Below are 26,625 nucleotides of genomic sequence, written 5' to 3'. Positions count from 1 at the left end.
CAAAGGCGGAGGTAGCGGTCCTGCTGCTGGGTTGTTGCCCTCCTACAGCCTCTTCCACGTCTCCTGATGTACTGGCCTGTCTCCTGATGTACTGGCCTGTCTCCTGGTAGCGCCTCCATGCTCTGGACACTATGCTGACAGACACAGCAAACCTTCTTGCCACAGCTCGCATTGATGTTCCATCCTGGATGAGCTGCACTACCTGAGCCACTTGTGTGGGTTGTAGACTCCGTCTCATGCTACCACTAGAGTGAAAGCACCGCCAGCATTCAAAAGTGACCAAAACATCAGCCAGGAAGCATAGGAACTGAGAAGTGGTCTGTGGTCCCCACCTGCAGAACCACTCCTTTATTGGGGGTCTTGCTAAATGCCTATAATTTCCACCTGTTCTCTATTCCATTTGCACAACATCATGTGAAATTTGTCAATCAGGGTTGCTTCCTAAGTGGACAGTTTGATTTCACAGAAGTGTGATTGACTTGGAGTTACATTGTGTTGTTTAAGTGTTCCCTTTATTTATTTTTTGAGCAGTGTATTTTAAAATGTTCACATTTATAGTGAAATTTGATGTTTTTAAAAATATTTTTCATGTTTTTAACAGATATTTTGATAAATTTCATCCTAGCCACTTATGAGCATTTATCTGTCACACAAATGCAACACTTTGAATGAATACCAGTCAGAGGCTGAGAAATTGGCGATTGAGCTAATGTGACATACCGGTATGACCTAAGATTGCATTTGCACTGCCAGTTAGACTTTTTGCTCTAACTTTGGAAAGAAATGGGTGCCGGTGACAGACTTGTAGCTCTAACTTTGGAATGATATGGGCTATGAACTCAGTTCCAATTGCATCTGAAAGATGAGACTCGACTCGGTATAGAGACCTTGACTGGAAGCTAAATATATATTTACATCTTTGAGTTATTTTTTAGTTATAGTGGCTGCCACACCCATCTCTCTTTCTACATCTGTGTGAAATTTGGTGCTTTTATCACACAGTTTACTATTGAGTCCACATTTTCAGTTTAGTGGCACCACTAATATACAAAATAGATTCATTTTAATTCCGCCATATTACTACAGAAATCATTGTAAATAATGTTTTTTTTGTCAGTAACTAGTTGTTTGACAACCTTGAATTGCAGGATCAAAAAAAGGGTTTCGAAATGAGGACGTTTGGCCACTTGGGGGTCATAATTTACCCTTGGGTTAAGGCTGAACTCCACAACATGGTCACTCCGCACCGGCATCCTGCGGGTCAGGCAGCCGGTGGCACCTTAATTGGGGAAGACGGCTCACAATAATGGAATAAATGGAATGGCATCTAACACATACATGGTGTCCATGTGTTTGATACCATTCACTCCACCCCATTACCTGGCAGATCTAAGGACGCTCCATTATGCGTACCAACGAGTTTGTTTCCAGGTCGGAAATGTCCGATTTGTCTTGAACACAGCATCATCTTCCAACGAGTTTCCAGTCGGGAGTTTCCGCATTGTCTGGAACGCGACAGAAGTATGTCATCATCCAAAAGTCTTTAGTGGGGCTGGAATATAAGGTAAATAACACATAGTTACATTACCACGATCTCAGAAAATGCTTGTAATCTACATCTTTTAACCAGTGACTGATTACTCATGATAGCTACTATAGCTAACAAATGAAGGTGTGTAGGCGAACATTTCTAGCCTAACAAACGGTAACTAGTGAGTTACCTACTAGTATGCTGTTAACATTAGTTAGCTAATTTAGCTACTATCAATACGTCGGTCAAGGCAGTTAGCCATTGAGATCGTGTTAGGGCCTAGGGTTGTTACTGAGCCACTCTACATAGTTCTTTCTAGTTGAAGCCGTGTCGGTTGCTAGCTTCCATACTTGTTAGTCAGTTAACGTTTCTAGCTAGATAACGTTAGATACGTTTTTACCCAAACTCAGTCCAGGGGTGGACGTTTTTGCTTTAGCACTACACATCGGATTCAAATAATCAAAGCTTGATGATTAGTTGTTCCTTTGAATCAGCTGTGTAGTAGGGCAAAAACCAAAACGTGCACCCCTTGGGTCCCTGGGACTGCTTTTGGGACACCCTGTGAGTTGATTCTCTTTAACAGGGGTGTCAAACTCATTCCATGGAGGGACATGTCAGCTGTTTTTTTGTTTTCTATAAAGTTACACTGGCTGTGATAGTTAGGTTTAGACTGGCAGCCCAATTCTGATTTTTCTTTTCTCCCACTAATTGGTATTTTGACACATTACATCAGATCTTTTTTGATGTGATTGGTAAAAAGATCAATTCATGAAAAAAAATATCCTAATTGGTCTGCCTAACTATCACCGAAGACATGGCCCCCCCATGGAATGAGTTTGACACCCTTGTTAAAGAGAATCAACTAACACAGGGTTTCCCAAATGCAATCCAGGGGACCCCAAGTGGTGCACGTTTTGTTTTTCCCCTAACACTACACAGCTGATTCATAGAAACAACTAATCATCAAGCTTTGATTACTTGAATTGGCTGTGTAAAAAACCAACACATGCACACCTTGGGGTTCCCAGGACTGAGTTTGGGGGAAAAGCTGATCTAATGTTATAATCTTAACAGACATGTTAACATTACCTGACTAACTAGTATGGAAGCTACACAGTTTCAACTAGAACTATGCTCATAAGTAGCTCTGTAACAACCCTAAGCCCTAATATGATCTCAAGGGCTATGTTGTCGGAGTCGGTACAGCCTCCGGGTTTCTTCATGCGTCGCGCTGACAGAAAATAAACATCTCTCTGGGAAGAAGAGCGGGGGTGTATGCTTCATGATTAACGACTCATGGTGTAACCATAACAACATATCAACTCCTGTTCACCTGACATAGAATTCCTTACAATCAAATGCAGACCATATTATCTCCCAAGAGAATTCTTGTCAGTTATCGTCACAGCTGTGTATAAACCCCCCCCCCCCCCCCCCCCCCCCAAGAAGGCAAATATAACTGAACTAAATGACTATTGCCCCGTAGTACTCACTTGTCATCATGAAGTCCTTTGAGAGACTAGTCAAGGATCCTATCACATCCACCTTACTGCCACCCTAGCCCCAACAGGTCCACAGATGCAATCGCCATCACACTGCACACTGCCCTATCCCATCTGGACAAGAGGAATGCTGAGCTGTATGTACAGCATTCTTACATAAGTATTCAACCCCACAGTACCATCCAAGCTCATCATTAAGCTGGAGGCCCTGGGTCTCAACCTCGCCCTGTGCATTTGGGTCCTGGACTTTCTGATGGGCTGCCCCCAGGTGGTGAAGGTGGGAAACATCTCCACTTTGCTGACCCTCAACACTGGGGCCCCACAAGGGTGCGTGCTCAGCCCCCTCTTGTACTCTCTGTTCACCCTCACCCATGACTGCGTGGCCATGCACGCCTTCAACTCAATCATCAAGTTTGCAGACGACACAACAGTAGTGGGCTTGATTACCAACAACGACGAGACAGCCTAAAGGGAGGCGGTGAGGGCACTCTGAGTGTGGTGCCAGGAAAACAACCTCTCACCCAATGTCAACAAAACCGATGATCGTGGACTTCAGGAAACAGCAGAGGGAGCACCCCCATTTTAAGTTCCTCGGTGTACACCACGGATAATCTCAAATGGTTCACTCACACAGACAGCGAGGTGAAGAAATTTGGCTTGTCACCTAAAACCTTGACAAACTCTTACAGATGCACAATTGAGAGCATCCTACCGGGCTCTATTGCTGCCTACAGACTCACTTGTCACGTTAAACAATGCCACTTTAATAATGTTTACTTATCTTACATATGAGATGATAGGGGTAATACACTGTATCTTATACCATCTATTGCATCTTACCTATGCCGCTCGGCCATCGCTTATCCATATATTTATATGTACATATTCTTATTCCATCCCTTTAGATTTGTGTGTATTAGGTAGTTGTTGGGGAATTGTTAGATATTTACTGCACTGTCGGAGCTAGAAGCACAAGCATTTCGCTACACTCGCATTAACATCTGCTAACCATGTGTATGTGACCAATTAAAATTTGATATAACTTTAGCTGGCTAAGTGCCTTGACATACATTGTTCTGATTTGCTGTTAGTATAATGTCAAATTCACAAAGGTGGCATAAACAAAATGCAATGTTTAGATGTTCTATTGCTTTAAATCTCAAATCGGCAAATCCCTTCTATGGCCAGTGGTGGTTTTGAGAAACAAATAGGCCACTTAATAGGCATTATATTTGGATCACCCCATCAGCTCAGTACATAAAACCAACAGGTGTGTGCAGAGGGTGAGCCCTCATCCCCACTAGCTGAGTTTCTTTATTTTTTCTCTGTTCCAACCACCATGACCTACAGACACAGCTTCACCAGTGCTATTCTGGATACACTGGTTAACCCTTAAAGCGCCAACATGTTTTTGCTGATTGCAAAGAGACTTTCTTTCTTTACCTTTTGTAACAATTAATTGGTTTAAAGACCCCAAAATTAGTATATAAACGCAGCCTCTGACTGACAACCAGTTTCAGAAAAATGTCAATTAATGTGGGGCTGCAGCCTGATGTCCGAGTCATCCACAGGAGGTTGGTGGCACCATAATTGGGGCTTGTGGTAATGGCTGGAGCGCTGTTGGTGGAATGGTATCGAACCCATTTGCTCCATTCCAACCGTTATTATGAGCCGTCCTCCCCTCAGCAGCCTCCACTGCCATCCATCCCACTGGGAAGGAGAGAGAGGAGATCCATCAAGAGTTCATTTTTATTTGACTATTAATCAATCAATAATTTGTTAGTAATAGAGTTAATTGGTTCCTCTCTGGCCTCACCTCTGCGCGCCACTCTCTCTCCTGACTTAAATTTGATGGCCAATGTTAGCTAGCTAGCTTGTCACCGTCCCAAAGTGCAATTTTAATCTGTCCCAAACTGAAGATGAACCATCCCAAGTTAAAAAATATGTTTTGATATGCTAACATGGGTCCACTCATAGGACCGAGGTCATTCATAGTGATTTAAAAGGCAAATAAGAGTAGCATACTACTGACAGATAAATGGTGCTGTCAACTGAGTCAGAAATTCACATTTTAATTTATTGTTTCTAAAAAATCCAACATTGGAATATAATTTTTTTGTATTTTGCATAATTATATAAATAGTTAGGCTACATGTAAAATTATAGCCAAAGATATTTCAGGAATAATGCCAGAGAAGCCTGTGTTTGGAGGAAATATTGGCAAGAGTGTTATGCCCGAGATGAAGTTGAGGGCAGGGAATATCCTCAACACCGGCTTTGAGGGCATTATCAATTTTATACAATGGGTTACCAACATATTCAAGTGATGACTGACAAATTTTCATACTATTTCATCCTTCCACAAGATCTAGTCCCGTCACAAATCTAGGGTTTCTAGAGACACGACCCAGTCGTTCATTCTAAATATTCCATACTGGCTGGCAATGTTCTTATCCCATGCTTGCTAGCTAGCCAACTACGGCTAACTTAGTCATGTCAAAAAGTACAGCCAAAATAACAGCGAAGTAGCTGCATTTGTTTAAGCTGTTTTCTAGTGACATTTATTTGGATGCATCCATAACAATGAGCTAATGAAGCGCGATTTCACCTGGAATAGAAAATGCTCACTCGTCAGGACACTGTTGTGCAGGGGAGCTAGCCAACTAACACAGCTACAGTAACACAATCATTTCAAACTGAAGCTGGAAAGACGGCAAACAAGCTGCGTTTCATTGTTCCTTTTTTTAAATTGACTTACATTTTTTATATATCCATAAAAATGATGCCAGCTGATTCATGATTTCGACTGGCTGAGAAACACTGTCTCTTCCCGACTCCCGTTACTATGGGACAGCAGAAGATTGAATATTTAAACAAATTCAATGTTGCAAATGTCGGAGAAACTTATTTATACAAATCTTTGCTGTTGAAAACAAAATGTTAGTCTAAAAGAAATGTGAGATGTCTAGATGCTTTTTATGATGGAGATCAAGTTTATAAGTTGCCTGGCTGGGCTGATAGTGGATTGCGCAGTCAGATGGTGCAGAGTTAATAGGCATTTTTTTTTAACATCAGATTTAGCTGGTGGCAATTTGTGGAATAGACACCGGCTGGAATGCGGTTTTAACCAATCAGGATTAAACCCACCTGTTGTATAAATGCATATTGATTACAGCCTCATGTTCACACCAATGCTAACTGACATGAGGGAGGTGCCAGAGAATGTAGCCGAACTATAACAAGACTTTTAATTACATAAATATTGGCTAAAGGCCAGTCATGTTTGTCATGTCCGTGATTGAGTCTTTGAATGAAGAGATTGAGATAAAACTGTCCAGTTTGAGTGTTTTGTTGCAGCTCGTTCCGGTCACTAGCTGCAGTGAACTGAAAAGAGGAGCGACCCAGGGATGTGTGCGCTGTGGGGACCTTTAACAGAATGTGACTGGCATAATGGGCGTTTTATGTGGAGGATGAGGGCTGCAGTAGATATGAGGTGGGAGTGAGGCCTAAGAGGGTTTTATAAATAAGCATCAACCATTGGGTCTTGCGACGGATATACAGAGATGACCAGTTTACAGAGGAGTATAGAGTGTGGTGATGTGTCCTATACGGGGAATTGGTGGCAAATCTGATGACCGACTGGTAAAGAACATCTAGCCGCTTGAGAGCACCCTGATCTGCCAATCTGTAAATTCTGTCTCCGTAATCTAGCATGGGTAGGATGGTCATCTGAATCAGGGTTAGTTTGGCAGCTGGGGTGAATGAAGAGTGATCACGATAGAGGAAACCAAGTCTAGATTTAACCTTAGCCTGCAGCTTTGATATGTGCTGAGAGAAGGACAGTGCACCGTCTAGCCATACTCCCAAGTACTTGTATGAGGTGACTACATTGGGCTCTAAACCCTCAGAGGTAGTGATTACTACCTCTGAGGGGCATTCTTCTTACCAAACCTCATGACTTTAGTTTTGGAGGTGTTCAGAATAAGGTTAAGGGTAGAGAAAGCTTGTTGGCCACTAAGAAAGCTTTGTTTTAGAGCATTTAACACGAAGTCTGGGGAGGGGCCAGCTGAGTATTACTGTATCATCTGCATATAAATGGATGAGAGAGCATCCTACTGCCTGAGCTATGTTGTTGATGTAAATTGAGAAGAGCATGGGGCCTAGGATCGAGCCTTGGGGTACTCCCTTGGAGACAGGCAGTGGCTGAGACACAATTTTCGGACTTCATACACTGCACTCTTTGAGAGAGGTAGTTAGACACCAGTCCTCCTTAGCCGGCCCACAAGAATGGAATGGTCTACCACAGTGGTCACCAACCTTTTCAAGCCTAATCACATCCCAAGTCCAAATGTTAACCAAGATCTACCGTTTGCAAAAAATTACGAAAAAACAAGGCCACAATGTAGTTCCACTTTGACATTCTTTATTTTGTTACCTGTCAGTCACAAGCAAATTACAAATAGTATAATCAGAAGTGCAACTACCATTCAACATTTTAAGTCATATTACATTTTTCAATATTTATACAGGCCTATTACTCATTCACCATTCATATATAACCTCAATCAGTCAAATACAGGCCTAAGCCAATCATGTACTGTTTCACTTTCCCTTTTTGAACAACACGCAACACAGATCATATCCTTTTGTTATCAATAGAGCCTACAACAGATTTCAAACTGGCAATTCTCACTTACACTGATGGCTGTGGATGAGATCCCCCTCCCCACACACACATTCAATGTGATGGCTGTGATTGCACACTATCAGCTCTGTAGTCTGGCTCGTAGTTTGACACAGCAAGTCTGACACTGTCTGTGAGATATCTAATTAGTTAGACAAGACCTGTTCTTTGACTTGATTATTTAAATTTGTGGAAAGGCCATCTCACAGAGATGTTGATCCAAAGTAGACCTTCACCTTAAGTGTGCAGGATGAAAGGAGAGGAAACTTTTCAGTGTAACTTTTCAAAGTATCTTTGTTTCCGATGTTTTGCGACCTTTTCCCAAACCTGGAGAAGTGCACCAGCCTTCCATTCCTCAGCTGAAAGGCCCACACCCCCACCTTGGCCTTAACTACTTAGAGCTAGCCGTTGTAAGTTCAGAGTCACTCGCCACAACAGTGCGCGTGTGCTGGAGGCGAGCGAAAGCTCGGGAGAGAGGGGGGAGTGGGGGGGGGGGGTACCTGTACCAGACAGGGGGAGACGGGCCAGTGCAGACGGTGAACAAATCGCCAGGTGGCATCCAAGCAGCAGGCAACGGGAGAAGCTTTTATTTCTGGAGGCAGAAATGTAGAAAATGCCAGTAAATGGTCTTTGAACAGCAGGAGGGGGCTTCAGAGGATGCTTCAAAGACTCCTGCCACTTGTTGGGCCCAAAGGCCTCGACACCTTTTAATTCACACCTTAGTGATGATTGAATTTGTCCTTGGAGCCTTAACTCCGCATTCAGTCCCCGTAAAGTAAAATATTATTGTCATGTACTTACTTTTTTTTTCTTTTTTCTTCTGGGCTTTCAAAATACCATCAAACAACACTATTTACTCAGTTCCAGGTTGGTTGGTGTCCTCAGGTCTCTGTTGTTTGTTTGCTAGAGCACCCTCTGTATAGCTTGGAAAAAGGAAACCTTGGCAGCAGTAATCTCTGGTTAATTTTGGTCAAAATTAGGTTGTAGGTTTTGATCTGGAGCAAAGGCCATGCTCTGGAGGGTAGCATCCTGGATATGTACCTGCTGAAAAATCCAAGTTTATCTACTTCCAAATCTATCCTTTTGTAAAAAAATATGTTGAAAAATGTGAGCTCACATGCAGCTGTCTGTCTCGCTCTCTCTGGGGGGTGTTTTTGTAGGCGATAGTTCAGCACAATTCGTAATATCGTTCCAGAACATTCCCACAATCTGAACCGTCCCAGACATATTTTGTTTATCCATGGATGACACCCATTAATTTTGAGCCCTAACTATATACCCAGAGAGAAAGCACACCGTTTGATCCTCTTTCTGAAATGATTTGATTGTTTCTCAGTTTCTCTCCCTTATTGGCTCTAATAATGATTGGTATGACTCAGGGGCAGTGAGGATGCAAAGAAAGAGGCAAACAAAAATTAGAGCAAGAAGTAAGCTATCAAATCAAGCTTTATTTATACAGAACATGTCATACATGAAATGCAATGTGCATCACAGGAAAAAACAAAAAATCCTATGAAAATAAAAGCTGAAATATTTACTTTCAACTCGCTTGCATTTGCATTTCAGCTTTGGTCCAACAGAATCTGTCATATGGACACCAACGCATTGAGACATTATTTTAGTGTAAAAGGATAAGTACACTTTTCTAACGATACCCTTTTTATGTCTCAACTACTCAAATTGGGTGCAGAGCAGACACTACTAAAACAAGTATTAATGAACATTGATTCTGGATAAATTAATTATCAGTTTGTCACTCGCAGCATTGGGGTACCACGTACTGCTAGCAGTATTTTAGCTAGTATAACAATCTTTGGCTGTCTAGTCAAGTTGGCTAAACTTGAAATCTAAAGATTAGCTGGCTAATCACTATCACATGGGCTTGAGAAATAGTTGATGAGACCTGTGTTCATTCTCTATAGCCTAATGCCTGCTACAAGAAGTTTGTCACTATTAGTGAATGTGCATTATGCATGGTTCTAGTTACATTTGTAACAAAAAATGACATTTTCAGAGACCGACTTGAAAGCCAGATTAGTGACTATTGCAAAAACAAAAAAAGCAGGAGAAATGATTAATTAAATTATTATTGGGCCTTATGGTTGTGGAAGGCTTATATTTAGCCTAGGTATAACTTCACAAGCCCTGCATTCATTAGATTATTGCTGACTGGTGAAATGCAGTGTATTTTACCTGTTTTAATAGTCAAACTTATTTAAAGAAAGGTGTGTGTGTGTGTGAGATATATATTAGTGAATCGCACATAAGTTAAAAAAAAAAATTATTCAATTTTTAGCCCATATTGCCCAGCCCTTGTTGAAACTACTTGTCAGAGAGGAAGATGTGATCTCTCAACTTTGTTGGCGTGAGAGGCAGGGGGAGGGGCTTGGTGCGTGTAAACCAAAAAGGAAGAGGCGCAGCGAGAGGTTTCACTCTTGCTAAAATAAGGCCAATGCATTTCTATGGGCTTTTTTTGGACCTAAGCTTATATTGCCTGCCTTTCCACATTTGGGACAACGACTCCCATTGTTAGGGTGGAGATATGCATCTTGTCATTATATACAGATCTCTGGTGTAAATGGCAAGGTGCCCAGAGGAGCAAAGGAGTTTAGACAACATGAGAACAAGCAGATATAAAAATGAAAAATAATAAAAACCTTGATTCTTGCAAAACGGACATTTTGGAATTTTGCGCAAAAACATACATTTGAATTTATTCAATATATCACCCAGCCCTAATTTATCAGGCCATCAATGGTCGAGAAGAGCACTCTCTAATTAGTCTGAATAATAGTGATGGTCGAGAAGAGCACTCTCTAATTAGTCTGAATAATAGTGATGAAGTTAGAAAAATGTGCACGTCTGACATTTCAAATTGCCTTGTTATATTTGCCTAGTTGATCTATCAGAATATCATAATGGACCTGCAACTATGACTTTCTCCACTTCTGCTCTGTCTTTGTGTAATTTATTAGTTTCCTCACTCATCCAAGGCGCTCTCCGATTGGAAGTGGCCTTTTTCAACCGTACTGGAGTTATGGCATCAATGGTTGCCCTTAATTTACTATTAAAGTTATCAGCTAAATCATCACGAGAGGCAGGCATAATAGGTGATTCTGTAGCAACTTCAGAGATAAGATAGTGTTTCTTAATAATGCGTTCAGTATTACCCTGTGTTATGGGCAACAAGGTAGTAAAAAAGACAGTGGTGATCAGATAAAGCAACATCAACAATAGAGGATATATCAATAGAAAACCCCTTGGTAATAACCAGATCCAATAGAAAGCCCCTTGGTAATAACCAGGTCCAATAGAAAGCCCCTTGGTAATAACCAGGTCCAATAGAAAGCCCCTTGGTAATAACCAGGTCCAATAGAAAGCCCCTTGGTAATAACCAGGTCCAATAGAAAGCCCCTTGGTAATAACCAGGTCCAATAGAAAGCCCCTTGGTAATAACCAGGTCCAGAGTACGGCCACGGTTCTGGGTGGGCCCAGTAACATGTTGGATAACAAGTCCATAGAGCTCAAAAGATTTATCAATTCAGTGGTCTTGGAGTCAGTCTCTTAGTCAACGTGAATATTAAAGTTGCTGGCGTATCTGCCCTGTCATTGGCTAAAATGGTCCCACCTAGTCTTGCCTCATGACTGCCTTCCATTTTTGAAGACATTTATTTTCATTGCTAGAGTGGCCACTACAGTATCAGTTGTGTGTATATATATATATATAACGGATAATCTGTGGTTGACTGAAGACAGCACAGATTGATAGGTAAACTTCCTGCTTTGCTCCTATAGGTACACTCGCAATGGCCACCAGTCCACCCATCATACCATCATTGACATGAATGGCGACGTTCTATTCATTCTTCTTTCTATGGTTTAGTTTTACTGTTGTTGCCTCACAGGAATGTGAATGTCGGAGGACCAGGCAGCGCAGAAGGATGAGCTGCTTGCTCTAGCGAGTATTTACGACGAAGAGGAGTTTCACGGAGCTGAATCGGCACAAGGCGGAGAAATACAACTATGCCTTGAACTTCCTCCTAATTTCAAGTTGATAGTCAAAGGTAAGGATGTGTTTCCTTTCCTCTACATTAATACTACTTGTTCCTTTTTTTTTCTTTTTTTTAATCAACATTAACCTGAAATTGAATGTGTTTCTTTCTGTCAGGAGACAAGCACACAGAATATGACGTATCTTTCCTACCTCCCCTGGTGCTTAACTTTGAACTTCCTGCCGACTACCCTTCCTCCTCATCTCCGGTCTATACACTAAGTTCCAAATGGCTGTCAAGGGACCAGGTGAGGCAGACGCACCATTGTAAGAAATCAAATAACATCTTTCAACAACATTCCCCTTGTCTTCCTGACAAACCCTTTTTTTCTACCCCTCAGATGACTTCTCTCTGCAAGCGTCTGGATGAGCTGTGGGGGGAGAACCAGCGCTGTGTTGTCCTCTACAAATGGATCCAGTTCCTCAAGGAGGAGGCGTTTGCCTTCCTGGATGTCAAGTCTCCACTAGAGGTTGTTAAGGCAGGCAAGGCTCCGGTTGACTCGAAGAGAAGCAAGGCTGCTGTGAAGCGGGCAGGGACTATAATCGGGGAGGAAGGCAAACTGGAGTCTCTGCTGGAGCTGGACCCCCGTGCTGTGCTGGTGGTGGACCCCTGTACTGATATCCTACCTCAGCTACTGGACTTTGACGAAGTTCAAAGGCAGAAGGTGTTTGACGGCAAGGCGTTCTGCTGTAGCATCTGCCTCATGGAGAAGCTGGGCTCGAGCTGCCTGTGCTTCAAGGAATGCCAGCACGTGTACTGCAAGGCCTGCATGACAGAGTACTTCGGGATTCAGATCCGCGACGGCAACGTTCAGTGTCTTAACTGCCCCGAGCCCAAGTGCACCTCCTTGGCTATGCCCTCTCAGGTAACTTTTGACTCAACTCTTTAATGAGCTCTTATGGTCCTCTTATGAGTGACGACTAATACACTGCCCCTTGTACAGGTCAAGCTCCTTGTCGGGGAGGAGTTGTTTACTCGTTATGACCGTCTCCTGCTTCAGTCCAGCCTGGATCTGATGGCTGATGTGGTGTACTGCCCTCGCCAGTCCTGCTGCCAGGCTGTGATGGTGGAGCCAGACACCACCATGGGCATCTGCCCTGCCTGTCAGTACGCCTTCTGCACCCTCTGCAAACGTGGATACCACGGCCTGTCCCACTGCAAGGTCACAGCAGGTAAAGGAAATAATTGTACATTGTATTACATAGTCTATATTATATTACCTGACATGTTAATGAGTTATATGCTGTGCACAATCTAAATAGAGGTTAGAATAATGGTTTTGGTATTAAGAGGGGCCTCTCGCTCCTGCTATGTAGATGAGCTGCGAGGCCTAAGGGATGAGTATATCTCTGCCAGTGCCGAGGGGGAAGAAGTTCACGGAGCAGCGTTTTGGGAAGCGGGTTATCCAGCGTGCCGTGGAGGAGTCCTTCAGCAGGGACTGGCTCTATGAGAACTGTAAAGGTTGCCCGCGCTGTGGCACTAACATACAGGTATGTTGCGCTCTGCACAAGAAGACTGTGTTATTTAGTTTGGATATGTTTTGCTGCTCCTACATGAGGTTGCGAGTAGCCTAGCGGTTAGAGCGTTCGGCCAGTAACCAAAATCTTACTAGTTCGAATCCCCAGTAAAACACATTTGTTAATTTGCTATTGAGCAAGGCAATTTCTCCCGGGTCGCCATCAATAATGGCTGACCCCATGACCCCTATCGGAGTGTCTCCAGGGGAGTTTGATATGCAAAAAACACCACACACTTGTACATGTGTGAAACAGAACAGATATTAAACACCCTCTCTTTGACCCGATCCCAAAGGTTAAAGTTCCATCATATGGATTCTGAAGAGGTCGTTTTTGAGATCATTGTAGATGTCCAATAACAATCTCTGCACTCGTGGAGGTGACTCGGCCTAATACAGACTTCTATGAAATATATTCCCAGATAAATGTATTCTGAAATATTTTATTTTCTCTGTCATGCTGTGTGCACTGAACTGACATGCATGATTGTTGACGACACTGATGATCAGATGAAAGGAATGAAAGTCTGTAATACACATCACCACAGCTCTCATCTCGGACTGTAGCTGCTGGCTAAGTCATTCAAAAACCTATACTTTATCACTCAGAATGGAACTTTCCAGTGCTTCTATTTTTGCCATATAATGTTAAAACTAAATAGGACAACCCCATAGTATAATAGTTGACCTATTTACCTAGTCGGCTTGTTGTCTTTTTATGCGAGATACATGCGCCTCGAGAGGAATATTTTATTCTGACAAGCTGTCAATGTACTACAATTCTTAATGCAATCGCGAGAAAACACTTTGAAAGCAGTTTTAGTCATAAGAAAAAAGACTGGGTCTTAGTTTTCCATTGCTACCATGTTTATTTATCTTCTCCTTCAATTGCATGTTGGCATTGTTTTACAACCGGAGTTTCCAGCAGCGTGGTTTAGGCGTTTCCAGCGGCGTGGTTTAGGCGTTTCTAGCGGCGTGGTTTAGGCGTTTCTAGCGGCGTGGTTTAGGCGTTTCCAGCAGCGTGGTTTAGGCGTTTCCAGCGGCGTGGTTTAGGCGTTTCCAGCAGCGTGGTTTAGGCGTTTCCAGCAGCGTGGTTTAGGCGTTTCCAGCAGCGTGGTTTAGGCGTTTCCAGCAGCGTGGTTTAGGCGTTTCCAGCGGCGTGGTTTAGGCGTTTCCAGCGGCGTGGTTTAGGCGTTTCCAGCGGCGTGGTTTAGGCGTTTCCAGCGGCGTGGTTTAGGCGTTTCCAGCAGCGTGGTTTAGGCGTTTCCAGCGGCGTGGTTTAGGCGTTTCTAGCGGCGTTTCCAGCAGCGTGGTTTAGGCGTTTCTAGCGGCGTTTCCAGCAGCGTGGTTTAGGCGTTTCCAGCAGCGTGGTTTAGGCGTTTCCAGCAGCGTGGTTTAGGCGTTTCCAGCAGCGTGGTTTAGGCGTTTCCAGCAGCGTGGTTTAGGCGTTTCCAGCGGCGTGGTTTAGGCGTTTCCAGCGGCGTGGTTTAGGCGTTTCCAGCGGCGTGGTTTAGGCGTTTCCAGCGGCGTGGTTTAGGCGTTTCCAGCGGCGTGGTTTAGGCGTTTCCAGCGGCGTGGTTTAGGCGTTTCCAGCGGCGTGGTTTAGGCGTTTCCAGCGGCGTGGTTTAGGCGTTTCCAGCGGCGTGGTTTAGGCGTTTCCAGCGGCGTGGTTTAGGCGTTTCTAGCGGCGTTTCCAGCAGCGTGGTTTAGGCGTTTCTAGCGGCGTTTCCAGCAGCGTGGTTTAGGCGTTTCCAGCAGCGTGGTTTAGGCGTTTCCAGCAGCGTGGTTTAGGCGTTTCCAGCGGCGTGGTTTAGGCGTTTCCAGCAGCGTGGTTTAGGCGTTTCCAGCAGCGTGGTTTAGGCGTTTCCAGCGGCGTGGTTTAGGCGTTTCCAGCAGCGTGGTTTAGGCGTTTCCAGCAGCGTGGTTTAGGCGTTTCCAGCGGCGTGGTTTAGGCGTTTCCAGCGGCGTGGTTTAGGCGTTTCCAGCGGCGTGGTTTAGGCGTTTCCAGCGGCGTGGTTTAGGCGTTTCCAGCGGCGTGGTTTAGGCGTTTCCAGCAGCGTGGTTTAGGCGTTTCCAGCGGCGTGGTTTAGGCGTTTCCAGCGGCGTGGTTTAGGCGTTTCCAGCGGCGTGGTTTAGGCGTTTCCAGCGGCGTGGTTTAGGCGTTTCCAGCGGCAAGGTTTAGGCGTTTCCAGCGGCGTGGTTTAGGCGTTTCCAGCGGCGTGGTTTAGGCGTTTCCAGCGGCGTGGTTTAGGCGTTTCCAGCGGCGTGGTTTAGGCGTTTCCAGCGGCGTGGTTTAGGCGTTTCCAGCGGCGTGGTTTAGGCGTTTCCAGCGGCGTGGTTTAGGCGTTTCCAGCGGCGTGGTTTAGGCGTTTCCAGCGGCGTGGTTTAGGCGTTTCCAGCGGCGTGGTTTAGGCGTTTCCAGCGGCGTGGTTTAGGCGTTTCCAGCGGCGTGGTTTAGGCGTTTCCAGCGGCGTGGTTTAGGCGTTTCCAGCGGCGTGGTTTAGGCGTTTCCAGCGGCGTGGTTTAGGCGTTTCCAGCGGCGTGGTTTAGGCGTTTCCAGCGGCGTGGTTTAGGCGTTTCTAGCGGCGTTTCCAGCAGCGTGGTTTAGGCGTTTCTAGCGGCGTTTCCAGCAGCGTGGTTTAGGCGTTTCCAGCAGCGTGGTTTAGGCGTTTCCAGCGGCGTGGTTTAGCCGTTTCTAGCAGCGTTTCTAGCGCCGTTTCCAGCAGCGTGGTTTAGGAGTTTCCAGCAGCGTGGTTTAGGAGTTTCCAGCAGCGTGGTTTAGGAGTTTCCAGCAGCGTGGTTTAGGAGTTTCCAGCAGCGTGGTTTAGAAAGCAGCGTGGTTTAGGAAGCAGCGTGGTTTAGGAAGCAGCGTGGTGCAGGGAGTTTCCAGCAGCGTGGTGCAGGGAGTTTCCAGCAGCGTGGTTTAGGCTCAGCTGCCCAACAGAGCTCTTAAAGGTAATGACATACTTTGTAATAGAAACAAACAAAAATAAAAAACAAACTGAGTGAATACTGGTGATTGTTATTCATTTATTATAAATATATACATCAGGATGTGTCCAATGGGGTAAATGCAGACTATGCCTGTATGTGGTAAAGTGAAAATCTGAGGTCCCAAGGCTACAGTCCGAGACTGCAGGAAGATATCTTTACACCGGGCTTGCAGGATTTGTTGTTGACTTTAGATATGTTTCTTAGAATTTCTGACCTTTTTATTAGGCTGTTTTTAGTAAACTTATAATTATATACATGCAGCATAGAAAAATACTTTTAGGGACTTGGGAGAAAATGAGGTATGTGTACATACATACATACATACATACACGCACACGCACACACACAGTTGAAGTCGGACGTTTACATACACCTTAGCCAAGTAAATTTAAACTCAGTTTTACACAATTCCTGACATTTAATCCTAGTAAAATGCATTGTCTTAGGTCAGTTAAGATCACCACTTCATTTTAAGAATGTGAAATGTCAGAATAATAGTAGAGAATGATTTATTTCAGCTTTTATTTCTTTCATCACATTCCCAGTGGGTCAGAAGTTTACATACACACAATTAGTATTTGGTAGCATTGCCTTTAAATTGTTTAACTTGGGTCAAATGTTTTTCAGGTAGCCTTCCACAAGCTTCCCACAATAAGTTGGGTGAATTTTGAACCATGCCTCCTGACAGAGCTGGTGTAACTGAGTCAGGTTTGTTGGCCTCCTTGCTCGCACACGCTTTTTCAGTTCTGCCCTCAAATTTTCTATAGGATTGAGGTCAGGGCTTTGTGATGGCCACTCCAATACCTTGACTTTGTTGTCCTTAAGCCATTTTGCCACAACTTTGGAAGTATGCTTGGGGTCATTGTCCATTTGGAAGACCCATTTGCGCCCAAGCTTTAACTTTTTGACTGATGTCTTGAGATGTTGCTTCAATATATCCACACAATTTTCCTCCCTCATGATGCCATCTAGTTTGTGAAGTGCACCAGTCCCTCCTGCAGCAAAGCACCCCCACAACATGATGCTGCCACCCCCGTGCTTCGTTTGGGATGGTGTTCTTCGGCTTGCAAGCCTCCCCATTTTTCTTCCAAACATAACAGTGATCATTATGGCGATGGTCATAACGATGGTCATTATAACGATGGTCATTGTCCCCATGTGCAGTTGCAAACCGTAGTCTGGCTTTTTTTATGGCGGTTTTGGAGCAGTGGCTTCTTCCTTTTTTAGGTAATGTCGATATAAGACTCGTTTTTACTGTGGATATAGATACTTTTGCACCTGTTTCCTCCAGCATCTTCACAAGGTCCTTTGCTGTTGTTCTGGGATTGATTTGCACTTTTCGTACCGAAGTACGTTCATCTCTTGGAGACAGAACACGTCTCCTTCCTGAGCGGTATGACGGCTGTGTGATCCCATGGTGTTTATACTTGCATACTATTGTTTTACAGATGAACGTGGTACCTTCAGGCGTTTGAAAATTGCTCCCAAGGATGAACCAGACTTATGGAGGTCTCCAATTTTTTGTCTTAGTCTTGGCTGATTTCTTTCGTTATCCCATGATGTCAAGCAAAGAGGAACTGAGTTTGAAGGTAGGCCTTGAAATACATCCACAGGTTCACCTTCAATAGGCTAATTGACATCATTTGAGTCAATCAGAAGCTTCTAAAGCCATGACATAATTTTCTGGAATTTTCCAAGCTGTTTAAAGGCACAGTCAACTTAGTGTATGTAAACTTCTGACCCACTGGAATTGTGATACAGTGAAATAATATGTCTGTAAACAATTGTTGTAAAAATGACGTGTGTCGTGCACAAAAGTAGATGTCCTAACCGACTTGCCAAAACTATAGTTTGTTAACAAGAAATTTGTGGAGTGGTTGAAAAACTAGTTTTAATGACTCCAACCTAAATGTATGTAAACTTCCGACTTCACATATATAATCAGTTAAGACTTTCTGTGTAAAATTAGTTTGACCAGTTTAAGGAATTAGAAGGCTGTTTCAACGGCCCAACATGTTTCTGGTAAGATTTTAGTTCTGCTTGGATGCATATTTTGTAGTTGAAATGCTATCTGTTTTTATAATGCTGATAAAGATGGCACCTCCTACAGACTATAGGCCTAGCTAACTGCTCATTCTCTCAAGATGCTGAAATAAATCAATCATATTTCTCCACTCCTGTTCCCAAGTCAAAATGTTGCCTACATCTGGTGTATCATTTTACTGCAATAAATACTTAATTCTGCAGGAGTTAATATTAAGGCTATGTGAGCAGTTATAGACACAGTGTTAGGGTCGCATCAATTCGAATCTGGTATCAGGATAAATATGACAATGGGTCACCGATTGTATGCAATGTATTTTTTATTAGCTAAGCAATAAGTGGTAAATGCAATTTTCGTATTGGGCAAACAGAGAACTGACTTGTTCTTGACAAAGATATTATAAATATACTCTGACAGAAATAGTTCCTGCTTCCGAGCCGGCCTGTCAGATTAGAGACTGGGCGTGGTTTAGACTCACCCAGCCTATCGTTGATTGTTGGCGCAGAGCTGGTCCCAGCCCCCTAAGCGCTTCAGCGGTCAGTGTTGTAGCTGTGTAGAATATACAGTTATCAGGCACCTGGCTCCTGTTATCTAACAAAAGACCGTTTGTTCTTGCAGCACTACGTTCTGAATGTGCCTCCCCCAACTCATTGCACAGTTCCTGTCTTCATGTTATTCTGTATTTTTCCATCATGAGAAAGGCCCATGGCCCTGAAACTGTTAACAATGTTTCAAGTCCGCTATGTTGCATAACACATACATACATCCACACAAGCCAAGAGCAGATAATATTCAATCACATACAGTGCCTTGCGAAAGTATTCGGCCCCCTTGAACTTTGCGACCTTTTGCCACATTTCAGGCTTCAAACAAAAAGATATAAAACTGTATTTTTTTGTGAAGAATCAACAACAAGTGGGACACAATCATGAAGTGGAACAACATTTATTGGATATTTCAAACTTTTTTAACAAATCAAAAACTGAAAAATTGGGCGTGCAAATTTATTCAGCCCCCTTAAGTTAATACTTTGTAGCGCCACCTTTTGCTGCGATTACAGCTGTAAGTCGCTTGGGGTATGTCTCTATCAGTTTTGCACATCGAGAGACTGACATTTTTTCCCATTCCTCCTTGCAAAACAGCTCGAGCTCAGTGAGGTTGGATGGAGAGCATTTGTGAACAGCAGTTTTCAGTTCTTTCCACAGATTCTCGATTGGATTCAGGTCTGGACTTTGACTTGGCCATTCTAACACCTGGATATGTTTATTATTGAACCATTCCATTGTAGATTTTGCTTTGTGTTTTGGATCATTGTCTTGTTGGAAGACAAATCTCCGTCCCAGTCTCAGGTCTTTTGCAGACTCCATCAGGTTTTCTTCCAGAATGGTCCTGTATTTGGCTCCATCCATCTTCCCATCAATTTTAACCATCTTCCCTGTCCCTGCTGAAGAAAAGCAGGCCCAAACCATGATACTGCCACCACCATGTTTGACAGTGGGGATGGTGTGTTCAGCTGTGTTGCTTTTACGCCAAACATAACGTTTTGCATTGTTGCCAAAAAGTTCAATTTTGGTTTCATCTGACCAGAGCACCTTCTTCCACATGTTTGGTGTGTCTCCCAGGTGGCTTGTGGCAAACTTAAACGACACTTTTTATGGATATCTTTAAGAAATGGCTTTCTTCTTGCCACTCTTCCATAAAGGCCAGATTTGTGCAATATACAACTGATTGTTGTCCTATGGACAGAGTCTCTCACCTCAGCTGTAGATCTCTGCAGTTCATCCAGAGTGATCATGGGCCTCTTGGCTGCATCTCTGATCAGTCTTCTCCTTGTATGAGCTGAAAGTTTAGAGGGACGGCCAGGTCTCGGTAGATTTGCAGTGGTCTGATACTCCTTCCATTTCAATATTATCGCTTGCACAGTGCTCCTTGGGATGTTTAAAGCTTGGGAAATATTTTTGTATCCAAATCCGGCTTTCAACTTCTTCACAACAGTATCTCGGACCTGCCTGGTGTGTTCCTTGTTCTTCATGATGCTCTCTGCGCTTTTAACGGACCTCTGAGACTATCACAGTGCAGGTGCATTTATACGGAGACTTGATTACACACAGTTGGATTGTATTTATCATCATTAGTCATTTAGGTCAACATTGGATCATTCAGAGATCCTCACTGAACCTCTGGAGAGAGTTTGCTGCACTGAAAGTAAAGGGGCTGAATAATTTTGCACGCCCAATTTTTCAGTTTTTGATTTGTTAAAAAAAGTTTAAAATATCCAATAAATGTCGTTCCACTTCATGATTGTGTCCCACTTGTTGTTGATTCTTCACAAAAAAATACAGTTTTATATCTTTGTTTGAAGCCTGAAATGTGGCAAAAGGTCGCAAAGTTCAAGGGGGCCGAATACTTTCGCAAGGCACTGTATATGGTAACGGGCTATAGTGCATAACACAGAATCCTCATAACAGTCAGTGTCTAGGCTACAGTTCCCTTGACGTGGCATAGGCCTGTTTGAAGTCCCCATCTTTGAATGTCAGATTTTTGTAGCGCTTCACAACCATCACGTACTGTAACCTCACTGCTATCATCCTCTTTTACAATTTCACCACATCTTTCCCAAACATTCCTTTTTTTGCCCTCTTTATTGTCAACTCTGACATTGTCCTTTTTGCCTCTGTGGATCGACATGAACTTTTTCTGCGCGTCTCCAAAAGTGTAGGCTATTTTGCGCGCGTACAGTAGTGTGTGTAAGCCTAAAGTTTAGGCTTACACACTATTGCCAGACAGTTGAAAATGATGTAAGAAAAAAATCTGTAGCATATAAATTGAACAAGAATTATAGACTCATGGATTTTTTTAAGGTATTATTTTCTCTTTATTAAACTCGCATGCCACCCACCCACCCTTCATCCACACAATATTTCATGGCCCTAAACCCGTCTGCCCCGTGGATATAACCATCATTTGGGCTACAGGTATTCCTTCTTATTGCTAATAGCGCATTTGATAATATAGAATATGAATAAGCTATATACATGGTCCAATATGGTAAAATAATTGTTATTGGGCCAATTTCTGGAAGTGGAATTTATATTTTAGCATTTTATTTTAATTAATTCTGGAGTAGAATGTCACCTGAACTGAGCTTCTCAGTCCTTCTACATAAACATTTATCCCAAGGAGGACCACGGACCCCTTAAGCAAGGGGACTCGAATCAGTACAAAATGATCTTCTTTCCTTAACTATGATGGTCGTGACTTTCTAACATGAAGCGGAGGTTAACTTGGACCCAGACAATCGATCTGACAAGATTCAGTCATGGGATTTTTTGGGTTGTTTTAACCCCCATGATTCTATATATAGGTTAATTTGATTGATCATCTTCTCTGGTTTCTCTGTGTAGAAGGTAGATGGCTGCAATAAGATGACTTGCACCTCGTGTAAGCAGTACTTCTGCTGGCTGTGTCTGGGCCAGCTCACACTTGTCAACCCCTACAGCCACTTCAATAACCCCTCCTCGCCTTGCTACAACCAGTGAGTAGCTTTGTTATTGTCCTCTTTCCTTTTTTGGAAGGCTTCATTGAAGTTTGGCTTTGTGTGGCCATTTAGATGTACGATAAATCAGGATTATGCTCATAGAATGTTTATCTAACCTTTTATTGACTTCATAATGAGTAAAAATGACATTTTACTTATGTGTTTCTTTGGTGTTTTATAGGCTGTTCCAGGGTGTGGATATTGATGAAGATGATGCCTTGAGTGATGAAGAGGACTGATGTGTGCAATACCTCAGTGTGCTTCGTTTGTTTGCAATTTATCTCACCCTCACTACACAAACTGCATATGGATTTAGCCAACGCCACCATTTCTCACCATCATTGATCAGGCATTTACTATGCCAAAATATATCAGTCATTTCTAATGGTTAACTGGCTAGCAGAGAGTGATTCCCAGCTTATACAGGCACATTACCTTACTCCATACAGAAGTCAAATACTCAGGGCCAGTATTTTTCTGAAAGCATGCTCGTGAAGACGGCGTTCTAATGTGATGGGTTACAGTTCTAATGCTGAGTTTAGATGATTTGAACAGATAATGTTGCCATGTTTTATCAATCTCAATTTGAAAAGAAAATTCTGGGATCTGGGGGTGAAATCTTATAATCAAGAATGGAGAACAACATTTTTGGAAGTTTTTACTATTTATTTTGATCATGAGTTAAAATCTATGTGGAAGAATATGTGTACACCCGGATACCATCCAAACCATGAGCTAACAACTTGATGTGAAAAAGGTAAATATAGCGTTGCCAAATGTGACATTCAGCCAATGTCTAATATTTAATGTTATGTTGCTGGAATAGGATTTTTAGACACACTTTTTTTTGTTCCTTTTTCACCAAAGGTACACTCACTGATTAGTTACATATTTTTTTCAGTACAAAAAGATTAGTCCTTAATCACATTTCCTAGTTACTACCTCACATTATGATTTTCATCCAAAAAGTGGTTTTCTTGTGTTTTAATAACCATATAAACGACTGTTTTGATTTTATGATGGGGGTTCTAGGACATTTTGCCTGTTTCTCAATACATGTTTTATGGCGATTGGACTCCTTGTTTTGTCACACTCTATTAACAGTGAACGTGTGATTACAGCCAATCAACTTCCTGTCCATGGCCCGGTTAACGAAGTGTTTTAAGGCTACATTAATCGTTAGAACCTTCGTAGGAGCATCCTTATATCTTCGAGCCATTGTTATTAACGTTGTACTTGAAAATGCATGTAATCTCACGCCTTCCTGACTATGCGTAGAACAACTAAGTGCATGCTTTTTTTTTGCCAGTTTATACACTTTATGCATATGTAACAGTATAATTTTAGATCGTCCCCTCGCCCATACCCGGGCGCGAACCAGGGACCCTCTGCACACATCAACAACAGTCACCCACAAAGCATCGTTACCCATCGCTCCACAAAAGCCGCGGCCTTGCCGGAACCACTACTTCAAGGTCTCAGAGCAAGTGATGTAACCGATTGAAACGCTTTTAGGGGAGCGACTGAATCTAGGGTATTACGCAAGGTTAAATTTAGTTCCCCAGTTAGGTGGTTAACTGATTTTTGTACTCCGACATCCTTGGGTAGGCGGAGGGAGTCTGGAAGGGCACCTAGGAATCTTTGGGTTGTCCGAGAATTTATAGCACAGCTTTTGATGATCCGTGGTTGGGGTCTGAGCAGATTATTTGTTCCGATAGCAAATGTAATAAAATGGTGGTCCGATAGTCCAGGATTATGAGGAAAAACATTAAGATCCACATTTATGCCACGGGACAAAACTAGGTCCAGAGTATGACTGTGGCAGTGAGTAGGTCCGGAGACATGTTGGACAAAACCCATTGAGTCGATGATGGCTCCGAAAGCCTTTTGGAGTGGGTCTGTGGACTTTTCCATGTGAATATTAAAGTCACCAAAAATGTGAATGTTATTTGCCATGACTACAAGGTCCGATAGGAATTCAGGGCACTCTGGGAGGAACGCTGTATATGGCCCAGGAGGCCTGTAAACAGTAGCTATAAAACAAGTGAAGTATAAAATAATGCTTCAAATGAAAACCGAGATGACTGCATTAAATATAAATAGCCTAAAGTAGGCTATAGGCCTAGTTCATTCATATTGAAATACATTTCATGTTCAATACACTGACTTCTATTTCGCTACTTTTAGGCTAATGTCTGAAATGTCTCAATATATTTCATGACGTGTATCCTAACATTGGGGATTTAATGTGCATTTTTTTTTATGGGTAAGCATTAGAATAAACCGCCTCAATATTTGCAGCCGTAGATGTTCATCTCTATAGGAGCTGATCTGTCATGTGAAATAGTCATATTTGATTTTAGATCTGATCAGCGATCAGCCATCTTTCGAACCTATCTGTATCGACGCTCCGACTCACTAGCAACTGTTCTCAACATGCTGTTTTGGAAAACGCATGTTACATCTTCGGCTGTTGTAAGAAAGATGCATCGTTAAAACAGTCGTGGGCCTAAATTCCATCGCTATCGGGAAACTGACCCAGGTCTATTTCCTATGCTTGTAAAGGTGCTCCTTGTAAAAATTATCCTTTGTTTTTGGCAGTTTTTTTGTAAAGGTACTTTACTAGTTTCATTGCCTTTTTTTATTTTTTTTTTTTAATTTTACCTTTATTTAACCAGGCAAGTCAGTTAAGAACAAATTCTTATTTTCAATGACGGCCTGGGAACAGTGGGTTAACTGCCTGTTCAAGGGCAGAACGACAGATTTGTACCTTGTCAGCTCGGGGGTTTGAACTCACAACCTTCCGGTTACTAGTCCAACACTCTAACCACTAGGCTACCCTGCCGCCTTTAGTAAATTAACTGTTAGATTTGCTGAAAAACTGACATTTATGAACTAGTGATGAGATGAGACTCCAAAGCATTCAACGTTTCTCACAAGAACATACAATGCCTTTTCCTTCCACAAGAGTGTGCAAGGGCTGCGCTGTCATAGTCTTTAACACAGAAGGCAGTGCTGAGTCAAACAGGAATCCAAAAATGATTAAATACACAAATCATTGTTGGACCAAAAGTACTGAACTAACATGATACGTTTTTATACATTTTGCTGATTATGTTTACATTCTTACATGGAAGGTTCTGACTTCAATTAAATCCCGAGTGGTACACTAGCCTTCAAAGCAGGACCAATGAGTTATCTTTGATAAACAAACATAAATAGCTACAGATTTTCTGGTTCATTAGGAAAGCTAAAATAAAATGTGTTTTCGATTGTTAGGTCAATCAAACCATGCTTATTTCAAGCTTATCGTATATATGTGGGGCAAAAAAGTATTTAGTCAGCCACCAATTGTGCAAGTTCTCCCACACTCAACCCCATAGAAAATCTTTGGTAGGGAGTTGAAAGTCTGTGTTGCCCCAAAACATCACTGCTCTAGAGGAGATCTGCATGGAGGAATGGGCCAAAATACCAGCAACAGTGTGTGAAAATCTTGTGAAGACTTACAGAAAACGTTTGACCTCTGTTATATACCCTTTGTTGGCAATGACAAAGTATTGAGAAACTTTTGTTATTGACCAAATACTTATTTTCCACCATAATTTGCAAATAAATTCATTAAAAGTCCTACAATGTGATTTTCTGGATTTTTTTTCTCATTTTGTCTGTCATAGTTGAAGTGTACCTATGATGAAAATTACAGGCCTCATCTTTTTAAGTGGGAGAACTTGCACAATTGGTGGCTGACTAAATACTTTTTTGCCCCACTGTAATTTTTCACACAATTGTTTACAGACAGATTATTTCACTGTATCACAATTCCAGTGGGTCAGAAGTTTACATACACTAAGTTGACTGTGCCTTTAAACAGCTTGGAAAATTCCAGAAAATTATGTCATGGCTTTAGAAGCTTCTGATTGACTCAAATGATGTCAATTAGCCTATTGAAGGTGAACCTGTGGATGTATTTCAAGGCCTACCTTCAAACTCAGTTCCTCTTTGCTTGACGTCATGGGATAACGAAAGAAATCAGCCAAGACCTAAGACAAAAAATTGGAGACCTCCATAAGTCTGGTTCATCCTTGGGAGCAATTTTCAAACGCCTGAAGGTACCACATTCATCTGTACAAATAATAGTATGCAAGTATAAACACCATGGGACCACGCAGCCATCATACCGCTCAGGACGGAGAAGCATTCTGTCTCCTAGAGATGAACGTACTTTAGTGCAAAAAGTGCAAATCAATCCCAGAACAACAGCAAAGAACCTTGTGAAGATGCTGGAGGAAACAGGTACAAAAGTATCTATATCCAAAGTAAAACGAGTCCTATATCGACATAACCTTAAAGGCTGCTTAGCAAGGAAGAAACCACTGCTCCAAAACCGCCATCAAAAAGCCAGACTACAGTTTGCAACTGCACATGGGGACAAAGATTGTACTTTTTGGAGAAATATCCTCTGGTCTGATGAAACAAAAATAGAACTGTTTGGCCATAATGACCACTGTTATGTTTGGAGGAAAAAAGGGGGGGGGGGCTTGCAAGCCGAAGAACACCATCCCAACCGTGAAGCACGGGGGTGGCAGCATCATGTTGTGGGTGTGCTTTGCTTCAGGAGGGACTGGTGCACTTCACAAAATAGATGGCCTCATGAGGGAGGAAAATTGTGTGGATATATTGAAGCAACATCTCAAGACATCAGTTAAAGCTTGGGCGCAAATGGGTCTTCCAAATGTACAATAACCCCAAGCATACTTCCAAAGT

General features: G+C 42.7%; 1 protein-coding gene across 1 annotated transcript; it reads left to right on the top strand.

Moving 5' to 3' along the window:
• The first annotated feature begins 1,366 nt into the window (after positions 1 to 1,366).
• LOC110533352 (E3 ubiquitin-protein ligase RNF14) lies at positions 1,367 to 22,936 on the top strand. The gene is given in 9 exon segments (XM_021617465.3): positions 1,367 to 1,564; positions 11,623 to 11,781; positions 11,886 to 12,016; positions 12,110 to 12,634; positions 12,713 to 12,941; positions 13,086 to 13,132; positions 13,134 to 13,259; positions 21,728 to 21,858; positions 22,043 to 22,936. Coding segments are annotated over 8 exon segments (1,398 nt in total). The 5' UTR covers positions 1,367 to 1,564; positions 11,623 to 11,630; the 3' UTR covers positions 22,101 to 22,936.
• Positions 22,937 to 26,625: the final 3,689 nt, after the last annotated feature.

Source organism: Oncorhynchus mykiss, chromosome 10 (genome assembly GCF_057628025.1).
Source record: "Oncorhynchus mykiss isolate SJ-2025 chromosome 10, ASM5762802v1, whole genome shotgun sequence".
NCBI classification, from domain to species: Eukaryota; Metazoa; Chordata; class Actinopteri; order Salmoniformes; family Salmonidae; genus Oncorhynchus; species Oncorhynchus mykiss.
This window is presented reverse-complemented; position numbering and strand designations above follow the sequence as displayed.